Here is a 12,718-nt window from a genome sequence, read left to right as displayed (position 1 = left end):
ACGGCTTTGGGCTAGAATGCACCCCACCCCCCCCATGTCCATGAGGAGTAGAACAGATCTCTTAAACCAGGTCTGGATCCTCTCTCCTATGTGGCCAGAAGGTCTCTCTTCCAGGATGGCTGGGTCTAGGGTAGGGGGCCACTGATTTCGTTGTTATCTAGAAGTAAATATCAAACTTTCAGCTTGCAGATGGAATCGACCACTTTTGCCCCAGGGAAAGTTAGTAAAAGAAAGCCCATCCCTTATTTGGGAATGTTCCTGTTGAGACTCCCTTAATGCCACAGCTATCACAAACAAGGCAAGCCTGATGCTAGAACCTTTGAGTTTAGAGGACAGAGTGGTCGGTTTCAATCTGCTTTTACTAAGTAGTTTTTAGACTTCTTTAATGCTGTTTTGATAAAATCAGAATTGTCTTTTTTTTAATAAAAAGAACAAAACCCTCTCCAATTTAAGTACCAACTAGAAGAATAAAACAAATATTTTAGAGTGTAGAAAAATTCCTTGTGGAGCCATTTGCTCTAGGGTGCATAGGATGAAAAAGATCAGGAAAAGTGGAAAACATGTTAACCAAATGGTGGTGTTTGTATATTGATAAAAAGGGTGAGTGCATAAACATACTATTTTCAAACCCTAAACACTGACCATTTGCCAGTTTCTTATCTTTTTTGTTTGTTTGTTTGTTTTTTGAGACAGAGTCTCGCTCTGTTGCCCAGGCTAGAGTGAGTGCCATGGCATCAGCCTCGCTCACAGCAACCTCAAACTCCTGGGCTTAAGCTGATCCTACTGCCTCAGCCTCCCGAGTAGCTGGGACTACAGGCATGTGCCACCATGCCCAGCTAATTTTTTCTATATATATTTTTAGTTGGCCAGATAATTTCTTTCTATTTTTAGTGGAGACAGGGTCTCACTCTTGCTCAGGCTGGTCTCGAACTCCTGACCTCAAGTGATCCACCCGCCTCGGCCTCCCAGAGTGCTAGGATTACAGGCATGAGCCACCGCACCCGGCCCCAGTTTCTTATCTTAACCTGTGCTATACTCCATCCTACCTCTTCCACCAAGATAAGCAAGTTTAATTTAGATTTTATTAAATTCTCAGGAAGGGGGAAAACAGAAAAATAGAATGAAAAAGAATGTGAAAGGGGAAAAGGAGAGTTCCTGACTGTAAGGAATATTTATAGTAACAGATAGATGCTCAAAGTCAAGTGGAACCTTAGAGATGAACTAATCTGACCTCTTTCCTGAAACATAAATCCCTCTCCAGTACCCCTGCTCATCCCAGTTTGGCTGGAATACCACCTTGAAGGGCATTCACTTTCTTGCAAGATAGCACAGTCTATGTATAGTCAGCTTTAATACTTAGAAATGTCTTTTTTGTAAAGAATAAACTTTTCCTCCCTCTAACTTCTAATCGTTGGTCCTATTTCTGCCCTTTGGGGAAAAAATAATGATAACTCTAAGCTCTGTATTGACAGGGCTTCCCCCACATATACACATGCCTTACAAGTTTATTAGGGTCCCAACAGGAAACAGGTGGCTGAGCCCAGCCAAAGGTAGAGGACAAGGGAGCAGAGCCTGTGGACGCTCCACACTGACCAGCCCCCTGGGGTCGAGAGCGGATGGAGAGGGTACGGGGAGGACATGCACCGGCAAGAAGAAGACACCCAGGCCGGGGGGAAGTAAATACCCTTGGTTCTCCCTTCTTTGTTTGCCATAGAGCTTGGTGCCCTGGTCTCTATTGCACACCTCATCCCTCATTTAAAATAAAGGGAAAAGAATGCAGATAGTGGCATATTTCTTTATTTCTAGTTCAGTAACCCTGGAGCCTAAGTGACCTCGGGTGGGGACTTGAGGGTCTTTGGATATAAAGGATCTTCAAATGGGCAAAGTTAACATCACAGACCTATAGCTGAAGGGAAGGAGGAGAGGAGAGGAAAGAAGGAAGGGGGCAAGGAGGAAAGGAATGAGAATATGTGCTGAGTATATTGCAGCAAGCATCCTGCCCCCACCACTTTTACCCACCTGTTTTCTAATTAAAAAAAAAAAGAATATAAACTATTTTTTTGAATCAATTTTTTTTCTTTATAAATGAATCTACCTTAGCAAAGAAGGTAAAACTAATTACAGGAGAAAGGAAGTACCAGTTTAAGTGTGGGAAAGTCTCTGGAGAGACATTGTGGTCTAAAGGAAAGCACATGGCTTTTGCTGTGAGACAGACCTGGCTGTGAATTTCTGCCCTGCTGCTGCTGGCTGTGAGATCTTGGAAGAGCTTTGAGCCTCACTTTCTTCATCTGTAAAACAGGGAATGTAATACCTCCGTCCCAGGATTGTTAGGAAGGTTAAGTAAATGAATGTGAAACACCTGTATCCTGCCATAGTGGGTAACTAGGCACCTAATAAATGTTCCTTTCCTTTCCCTTCCCCTCCCTCTTCGGTTGGAAGTAGGTATTCACTAAGTAAAGAGAAGGCCAATCTATATTCACATGAACATATGCCTGAAAATGGGCTGCAGCAATTAAGAAATGTCTTACCAGCAAGTTTCCAACTTGTGCTCCAAAGGCAGGTCTACAAAAATATATTGGAGATTTCCAGAAATTATAAGTTGAAAATAATGAGAAACTCCTGGTTTTCTCCCTTCAAGTTGATTTTTTAAAGTTAGATTTCTTTTTCCTGCTTCTTACCATCAGACTTGGCAGGTCCTTGTGGGTAGCGGGTAGCTGCCCCTGCAGCATCTGTCTCTCTTGTGGCTTTTCCCCAATTATTGCTCGTTTGCCCCAAATCTCTTCCAGCCACACTCACACACAAAGTGTCTGAGCTTTAGGCATGGCTCGGACACTCTGGGCAGGAGGCTAGTTTGGACGAGGAGGGGCCCATTCAGAGATGGGAGCAGACATACCAGAGGGCACTATTCATCCCCCAGAACAACTACCTGGGGGCTTTTGCACATTTTTGAGAAGGAAGTCCAAGTGGAGCAGACACTTCAGGCAGGATATGAGCCCTTGCCAGACCTGTACGTCCTGAAAAAGGAGGACAGGGAAAAGAGCCTCCAGGAAAGTGGTTGGCCTCTGCTTTTGAGGTATGTGTCCTTCTGCTGGGCACTTGTGGAGCAAGGACGCAGAGAACTGCATGAGTCCTTCTTTCCCACCCTGGACCCTGACCCTTAGCTATGGCCCTGCCCCACATTCTTTACCCGATGTTCACATGGAACAGAGGATACTAGTGTTGGCTTCCAGTGAAACTGGAGTCTGCAGATCCTCAGAACGCCATCCTCTAATGCTCTCCGCCTGGTGCATTTGATCGTCTGCCATTTGTAGTCACAATATGGCAAGAGGCCACATCCATTTCTACATCTTTCTCTGTTGTTCCTCTCCCCTCCCCAGCCACCTCTGCTTGCCTTACCTTCCTGAGAGCCTAGCAAGTGTCCTAAACCATGCTCCTCAATAGCAAGCTCTGGCCGGTGTCACACATGCGTTGTCGTCTTGTTTCCCCTGCAGATGAAAATGAGTGCCTCAGTGCTCACATTTGCGGAGGAGCCTCCTGTCACAACACCCTGGGGAGCTACAAGTGCATGTGTCCCGCCGGCTTCCAGTACGAACAGTTCAGTGGAGGATGCCAAGACATCAACGAATGTGGCTCTTCGCAGGCTCCCTGCAGTTACGGCTGTTCCAATACCGAGGGTGGCTACCTGTGTGGCTGTCCGCCTGGCTACTTCCGGATAGGCCAAGGGTAAGCGCCACTCTTCCTGGTCGTGGTTGGAGACTCTCTCATTCCTAATATAATTAAGTAAATTTAACTCAAAATTACTTGTTCTAGTAGAGGAGAACCATGCTTTTTGAAATCCTTGAACTAATTCCAGTTAGCTTTGCAAAGGTTTTAGGTTATTTTATCTGAAAATAAAATAACCTAAAGGGGGCATCTGGATTCCTGGAAATTTAGAGAATATCAAAAAAAAAAGAAAAAAAGAAAGAAAGAAATTATGTTGTAAATATCTCTCTACATGGCTTGTCTATCTCATTCTCTTGATCTTCATATCCTTTGGGGAAATGATTCATCCCTCTGCCAGCCCAGGACAGAACTGGGCTCACCCTGAACACTGCTGATCGCTGTTCCTCTGGGGCAGGCAGGATTCTATCTTGCCTTAAAATATGTTCTTAGCCAGCTCCTGTTAAGATACATCAAAGACTTACCTTTTTGGTGGAGGTCCTTCAGGATTTTAAATTACATTTTACATTTTGGATTTGAATTTACATTAAAAATTACTAAAAGTACATTAAATATGAGAGTTGAAATAATTATTGTATTTTCCAGGTAAAAAATGTCATCAAATTATATGTATGTATGTGTAAGAGTTGGGGTAGGGAAAGCATATTTTTATTTTACTCAATGATTTAAAAGCTTTGTGGTAAGTTTTCAAAGTTTAGTTTTTCCCTGCTGAATTAATCTGGATTGGGGTGTTTATCTAGTTTTAGCTATCCTGAGAGGGATTGCAAATTTAACTTTTTAATTAGGAACACATAGACATTAAATACACATATACACCCGTATATACTCCCCACACACACATGCACACTTATCCCAAATTATTAATTTAATGGTCTTTGATTTCTTGACATAGAAACATCAAGTGATTCATTTTGGATCTGTGTAAACTTGAAGGTGAAAGAATGCTTCGTGGGAAGCACACAGAATGCCAGCAACAGGACACGAATTCCCAGATGTTTGTGTCTGGCTCTCAGTAGACTCATTCTTTATAGTTTAATGCCAAAACCATTTTTCCCAGCAAAACTTGTGACACTCCAAACTGGCTTTTGGCCAGTGGGATTTTGTAGTCACACTTCTTATAAGTATTGCTCCTGGGGTATGAAAACACTGGAAAGGAGTTCTGAGAAAGAAACCAAAGCCTGCAAATTTGGAGTTTACCTCCCAATAATTTAATCATCACGTGGATGTATACAGACACACACAGGATGAGCATTTATCGTTTCATCCATTTTATTGTTTCTACACATTTCATGCTGTAAGATAAAGAAAGAGGAAAGGAAATGTGTTGGTTCTGGCAAGATTGAAGAAAATAGTAGGAACCCATAAATTGCTATGAGTTACAACAAACAGTCTGCTTATTGGCATCTGATTTTGAATTCTAAGGGCATACAGGAAAATGAGTTATAAAGATTAGTTCAACTATTAAAAAAACCAGATAAATAATATTTGTTCTACATTATGATCTATAAGTAGAAATCTACCCATTTATAACAGCTTTGGCCTCTCTAAATCACTAGAGTGGACTCTGCCCCAAAATAAAGATTCTTTTAGGACCATTCAACTGTTTCAACACATTTGGAAAGAGGAGCCTGATAAATACACATTCCAAGTGGCCTCTGAAATAGTAAGCAGGATAACAAAACAAGGTACTTGTGAAACATGCAAACCTCCCTCTGTAACTTGGCGTTGCTAACTGAAAGGCAAAGAAAAACAGCTGAACTAGTTCTCTCTTGGGCATGGGTTTGTTTATCCGGCTTCACATGAGTCAGAGCCAATGGCCCTGGTGGTTTTGAATGACTTGAAACAGTTTCCCACAGTTGGGCAAGTTGCTCTGATATGTGCATGTTATAGATTATACATGCATTTTCTGTATTGCATATCTTCACAGCTTCTTACTGAAATAACCTGCAGTTATCACCTGGGGCTTTCTTCCCATCCTCAGTAGTGTCAGCAAAAGCGAAAGGTCAGAGAAAAGGCGCGATTGCTCAGAAGCGTGAATGAGGAAGCATGGGTAGTGGAAGCGGGAGGGCGCAAGACACCGAACAGTGATGCTTCCTACCTTTCTCACCCTTGTGGAGCCCATTTCATAAAAAGAACATTTTTATTTATTAAAATAAATGATATGTTTATAATTTATATATAAATTATTTTTATTCAATAAAAACATTTTCATCTAACCTCCCAAGTCACATGGCCCACTCCCTCATCCACTGGTCTTCTGCTGTTCCCCTCTGTGTCCCTTCCCAGCATAAATATTGCAAAATCCCTGCTGTGTTAGGTTTGGAAAGTGAGTGGGGCAAACAAATAGGCAAAATAGGTCCTGGAGCAAGAGTAGAAAGAAGACGACAATCTCAGGGAACTGGGGGTTAGAGGCCAAACACGGAGGACCTCAGTGTGGGACTCAGAACCAGCTGATCATCCAACAGACACACAAGGGCTGAATGTCCCGAGTGCAGGGACCGGGCTTCCCCTGACCTCCTGCAGCAACACCCCATTCTCTGCTCTAATGCAAAATGTCTGTGCTCCCCTTCTGCTGCAGGCACTGTGTTTCTGGAATGGGCATGGGCCGAGGAAACCCAGAGCCACCCGTCAGCGGTGAAATGGATGACAACTCACTCTCCCCAGAGGCTTGTTACGAGTGTAAGATCAATGGGTACCCCAAACGGGGCAGGAAGCGGAGAAGCACAAACGAAACAGGTGCCTCCAGTGTTGAGGTAGGTCCTTAGGTGGTTTCTCCTGGTGTCTCCTACAGTGGAAAGGCCTTCCAGATTCCTGTGGTTTCCTCCAAGGATGCTCCAAAGTGTGAAAAAGCTCCCTGGGGAGAAAATCCAGACATTCCCTGAGCTCTAGGCTGCATTTTATAAGAGGCACTGGGGCTTTCTGCAGTTTTTTGCTGCTTTTAGGGAGTGGCCATTCGAAGATTTTCACATACTTGCTCATTTCCTCTGTCTCGCCAAAAAGAAAGTTAAACACCCACCCAAAGTCTGCTGAAAGGATAAGGTCTGAGATCCAGGACAGCAAGTGGGCAGAAGAGTGAAGTGACATACTGCTCCTTCCATGGGGACGCCAAGTTCTCTGAGAGCTAGAGGCTCCTCTCCTGAAAAGAGCCATGTGGAGTGTGAGGGAACTTGGACTGTAGACAAAAACAACATGGAGCTGAAGCAGCCTGGTTTTCTTTGCCTACGGCTGCTGCAGCCTTCCAGTCAACTCAGAAATGCACAGATACTCACCCAGACCTCTGGCTCTGGGCCCATAGACTCCAGCACATGTGGTCCCAGAGAGACAAGCAAGAAGCCAGGTGAAAAGCATTGAATATTAGCAGATCATCACAGTCAGGAAGTAGGTTCATGGGTGTGTCCTTAGGAGGGGATGGTTTAATGTCAGTGAACAGAATTGAAATAGACTGGTTCTTAGTATGGGTGCTACAACCCATCTGCTATGGTTTGGGAAATGAGATAAGTCTTTGGAAAGAAAATAATCTATTAAAACAGTGGTTCTCAAACTTGCGCATGCATCTGAATCACCTAGAAGGCTTGTTCAAATGGATTTCTGAGAGACATCCCTGGAGTTTCTGATCCAGTAAGTCTGGGGCGGTGCTGAGAATTGGCAACTCTGCCAGATTCCCAGGTGATGCCGATGTGGCTTGTTCAGGGACCACACTCGAGACCACAGCATTAGAAGACCTCTAACTACAAGTGATTTCAAGCTTTCTTCCTGACATCAGTTTAATATTACAAATATGTGCCAATTTAACACATTTGTGGTTTAAACAAAGTGCCTTATGAATGTGTGTTTTCAATACAGTATATGCCACATGTGCAGAAAGTTGCATTAGTGTGAATTTGAGTCACTTTTTCTTTAATATGAGAACTAAGTGGCGTATGTACCTTGCATTTAACACATTGCCATGTGTCTTTCCAGGATCAGTCTGAGAGAGAGGCCAACGTGAGTCTTGCAAGTTGGGATGTTGAGAAGACGGCCCTCTTCGCTTTCAACATTTCCCACATCAGTAACAAGGTCCGAATCCTAGAACTCCTTCCAGCCCTTACAACTCTGACGAATCACAACAGATACTTGATTGAATCTGGAAATGAAGATGGCTTCTTTAAAATCAACCAAAAGGAAGGGATCAGCTACCTCCACTTCACAAAGAAGAAGCCAGTGGCTGGAACCTATTCATTACAAATCAGTAGTACTCCACTTTATAAAAAGAAAGAACTTAACCAGCTAGAAGACAAATATGACAAAGACTACCTCAGTGGTGAACTGGGTGATAATCTGAAGATGAAAATTCAGATTTTGCTTCATTAATTCACCAACCAGAGACCAAATAATTAAAGAAAAACAAATATAGATAGGTAGAACTATATTTTCCCCCAATCAGAGGCTTCATATCATAGGTACAATCTTTCACCAAGTAAATTTGTATAAATAAGCACTATTCTTGTATTACAAAAGCAAGGTACAGGTGACTACCCTAGTTCCAAACAACCACTTTCTCAGGCTTCTTGTGTGTGTAGCTAAGCTACCTTGTCATATGTGTCGATCTTGAAAACTGGGACATGTATTTCCATTGGGGGTTGGCCATTCATGCTGGCATGCCATCCTTCCAGCAGACGTACAGAATGTGCTTTCAATTGAGGGACTATTGTATTTTTTTCAAATTTTTAAACTTTGCTTCTCCAAATACAAATACTAGGTCGGCCATTTATAATATCTATTTGGTGCTAGTAAATTTTCAAATTAGATTTATGAATGCACTGTAATATCTACACAACTTAGAAACCAAATTACAAGTATTCAGTTCCAATACTTCATTAATTTCAATCAACCAAAGTTAGTTCAGTAGCTTATCTCAGTTATGAGTATAATACATTACATGTAAATTAAGTGTGTGTATACTGTAATCGTGCTATTTTTTATCATTGAAACATTTATAAACTAGAATAATAATGCCCTTAATGTGAGGGTTTGTAATGGTGCTTATTAAGACCAAAGACTTGTTAAATGTATACACCAAGTGGTAATGAAACTTCTGTGACTGGCCCACACGTGCATTGAGGTCTGGGAGGACCAGGAAACAGCCTCAGCAGCCAGAGGATTTCCAGTGCACCCTTCATCACAGCATGTGCAATATGCCAAGATCACCCTCGGTCATTCCTGTCAACAGGGGGTCAATGTCATAAATGTCACAATAAAACAATCTCTTCTTTTTTTTTAGTTTACCCCTCGGCTTCGTGTTCTTGCATGGACTTGGGGTTGGAGGGGCCATTCTGGAGGCTAAATAAAGTCTCCTGGGTTTAAATTATCCTGGTTCTGTTAGTTATGGCTTATAAAGGTGCCAAATGTATAACCACTAGAAGGAATTTTAACATGTGTGAGTCAGTCCCTTGCTTTACTCATTAAAAATAGAGTCTGGTGTCATTAACCTGACTTGCTCATAAGAAATTTAGATCATAGACTCATTTCTGAAATGTGACCTTATTAATCTTGTGACTTTTAAACTGTCAGATTTAAATACTTGCAAATATCAAATTCAGTCATTGTCTTAGACTACATGAATTTCATTATAAAAGATTTATCATGCCCTCTTCCCTTAATTACACACAGTGCTGGCAAGATGTAGGTGTTCCGTCTTTCTTTCCCCTAACCATCTTTTGTTAGTCAATGCAAGTCTAATTACAAAGGGTTAATTCCAGGCTGAATCCAACTGAATGATATAACTTTTGGTTTCTGAATGTCATAATTTAAAAATGCTGTTTTATTTTAAGTGCAATATTAAATATTTAGCTGTTAAGCTCATTAAGTTGATATGAAATAATTTTTAAAATCCCTAAAGGCACGAAAGCATTTTGTGGTAGTGAAAATAATGGGAAATAAGATTTCTGCATAAAGTGGTGGGATGGGGTGGACTATGCAGGACACAGGAAAGTCCTCTCAAAATCTTTGAAGAACTAAGCTAAAGACAATAGAGAAGGTTTTCTCCATTTTATCCCAGAAGGCAAAACTGAGGTCAGTTGATGTTTAATCCACACAGTCCTAATTATAGAGATACCCACCAAAAGCATGGGTTTGCTTGCATGGTGGTGAGCTGCCTGTTACAAGATAGAAGAGTTTCAGGCCAGGCTTAATGGCAGCCATTGCACAAGGATGCTTTCTTCCACCTAACACACCATGAACCATCTTGAAGTTGTTTTTGTATCTCTAATTTTGCCATCAAAAAAATCTCACTCATATTAGGTACTCAGTAGAGATGAGTTGAATGACTACTATGGAAAGGGTTTGTACCTTGGGTAGGAGGTTAAAATATAACTCAAAATTTCCTTCTAACTTTGCACCTATGGAACCATGTGATAAAAGTGTATTCAAATTGTTAGAGAAGAATATCAAGCATATGGTAAACAACAGTTTGCATACGGAAAATATCTTTGATAATTTAACCAGAACTGCAGTATATTCAATAATGGATTTTCTTTATAACAAACAACAGAAGAAAACGGAGTTGGCACATAGTGGATCACTTTGATATTTTTAATAGTCTAAGTCTGGATTTTATTTATTCGAGAGCCAACAAATTTGAACAGCATATTTTCCATGTTTCTGACAGTACAAAACATTTTCCTCATTGTTCCATTGTAAATATTCCTCTCTTTGGAACCCTTTTTAATCCTGAGATTTAAACATGTACCTTTCAATTATCTGCAACCTTTCAATTTTACTTTCAATAGTTGAAGAACTTGGCTTTGTAAATCTCTCAGAAGCTTGAAAATGTCTTGTCTCTACCCCCTTGCCCATTTCATTTGCCAATAATTATTTTGTAAGTAGGGTTGAAATGAACTCAGCTGGCCTGTGAAATGTTTAAACTTGCACAAACAACTACATTTTTGTTCAACAAATAGCACTTTACTCAGCCAAAATTGCTTTGGACATTGCCATTACAAATACTGTTAAATTTCAGAAATCATGTTTGTAAATTAGATGAGCCAAAATAAAGGACAATTAGATTGATGCTATATTAACATACTTAAAAGTTATATACCTATAAACTGTTAGGGATTTTAAAATCACAGTCAGCTTTGTCCACAGAATGTACTTTTTCCTGGTTGTAACTTTAGTTCTTAGAGATATATTAGAAATGAAATTATTAAATGGTTTAAGGACATTATTTTTAAATTTTAGAAGGTCATTACTGGTAGAAAAATTCATTTTCATATTCATAGCTGAAGAGATTCATTTACCCCTTGCCAATTTAAAAAAAACACTTTGTAAAAAAAAGAGAAAAGAAAAAAAGCAAGCCAGTTTACTTTATTAAACTTTGTGAAACCCAATATGATCCTAACATTATGTATGAGTTAAGAAAGGATTCTCAGTATTATTCTGAGTTTAGGGTTAGAGAAATAGAAGAAAGCTGTGAGTTTGATTTTGCAAATTTCCATGTGTTTCCAGGGCTGGGTTCATTTACAGGTTTGGGTCTCAGTTAAAGGGTCTGACATTCTCACAAATGTCTACATAAACATGAGAGTCTTGTACATGTGACACCTGATGTGCATTTGGCAGGATCTGGCAATTCACGAAATCTGTTATTTCAACTAACTGCTAATGAATTCAAAATGGAGGGGATTTTTTTTGGTTTTTTGTTTGTTTTTTTGTTTTGTTTTTTTTTGGTAAACAAAACCATAAACCTCTTTTTAGGACATAGGCTGTTTTGCATCCTTGATTCAAACCTGAATTATGACCTCTGTGATTGGATGTCAGTTTCATTTTTACTATCAGACAGTGGAAGATGAATTAAGTCACAGCCGGTAAGTGGGTGCGATTTTTGGCTAGCTCAACCCTGCTCTCTCTATTCATTGTCATTTTTGATCTGTTTGACTATTTCCATTTCATAAATGAATGCAGCATTACCCTATGTTCACCTTTGCCCGTTGTGGGTTGGTTATCTTGTCAGCTAGAAGGCATCAAGCCTTCCAAGTACTTCTGGAATCTGTAGCGTGGGTTCAAATTTAAGCAACACCATTGCAGAGATGTTTAGGGAAAGCAGCTGCTCCCTGCAGCAGGTCCTGCCTCACTTCCTGATCCCACCTGATGTGTTCTTTGCAGCTGTGCTGGGAATTGCAGAAATAAGGAGAGGTCTGTTTCCTTTTTACCCTAAAATACTCTCCTGGGGAGAATCAAATCAACTCTAAATGATTAAACTTTTTCTTCTTTTGGAAATGGAGACATATGAAAACATCCTGATGATAATCACACATCCCGTGGATCCTTCCAGACACTGACAGAAAGAAGTCACAGGGCTGTACAGTTGTGTCTACATGAGCTCTGCTCTGTCTGGGTGTCCCCAACAGCTCTGCTATGGAGAAGGCGAGACCTGTCAGGAAATCTTAATGAGACCTTAATATATCAGAATTTCAAGGGCACAACCAGCTGGATTGGGTTTGTGTCTGCGTATTTTTGTAACTACGTGAAATCAGCAGGATGTGCTGCTCAGCCTTTCTGTCTGCAGGCCTGTCGCCATTAACCCCCTTCAGGGTGTGCACTGCTCCTCTCTGGGGCGGTCTGTGATCAGGCTCCAGGGACCAGCGCCTCAGGCTGGGCGGCAAACTCCTCCCTGAGGCTGGCTGCTTCCTGCACTTTGGTAGATTGGCTTCAGCAGGCTGTCTTTTGGGGCATCCACGGGAAGCACGATGGCACCTCCAGCTTGGGAGTCAGTGCACCGTGGAACCAGCTCCCCAGGGGAAGACGGTTCCTGCTCGTGCCCACGCGTCCACCCCACAGACCTCACGCCCGCCTGTCGCACCATCCTTCAAGGCTGACGGTCTCAGCCTCAAGTGCTGTGGGGATTTTTTTTTGGTTCTTTTTTCCCCCTGCTGCTACCTCCCCTGTGCCACAAGTGGCCTCTGATGGCAAGGACGGGGCCTGCTTTGTCCTCGCAGCTCCATCACCCTGTTCAGTGCCTGGC

The 12,718-nt window shown here is 41.6% G+C and overlaps 1 protein-coding gene across 1 annotated transcript in view; it reads left to right on the top strand.

Annotated features, from left to right (window-relative positions):
- The window catches only part of FBN1 (fibrillin 1), a 226,294-nt gene extending 217,310 nt beyond the window's left edge, over positions 1–8,984 (top strand). Inside the window, exons 63-65 of the mRNA XM_045528600.1 lie at positions 3,492–3,723; positions 6,299–6,473; positions 7,681–8,984. Coding sequence (XP_045384556.1) covers positions 3,492–3,723; positions 6,299–6,473; positions 7,681–8,070 — 797 coding nt within the window. The 3' untranslated portion in view covers positions 8,071–8,984. The remainder of the gene's footprint in view (positions 1–3,491; positions 3,724–6,298; positions 6,474–7,680) is intronic.
- Positions 8,985–12,718: the final 3,734 nt, after the last annotated feature.

This window comes from Lemur catta, chromosome 1 (assembly GCF_020740605.2).
Source record: "Lemur catta isolate mLemCat1 chromosome 1, mLemCat1.pri, whole genome shotgun sequence".
Lineage (NCBI taxonomy): Eukaryota > Metazoa > Chordata > Mammalia > Primates > Lemuridae > Lemur > Lemur catta.
Note: the sequence above shows the minus strand (reverse complement) of the source record. Positions and strands in the feature narration are given on the sequence as shown.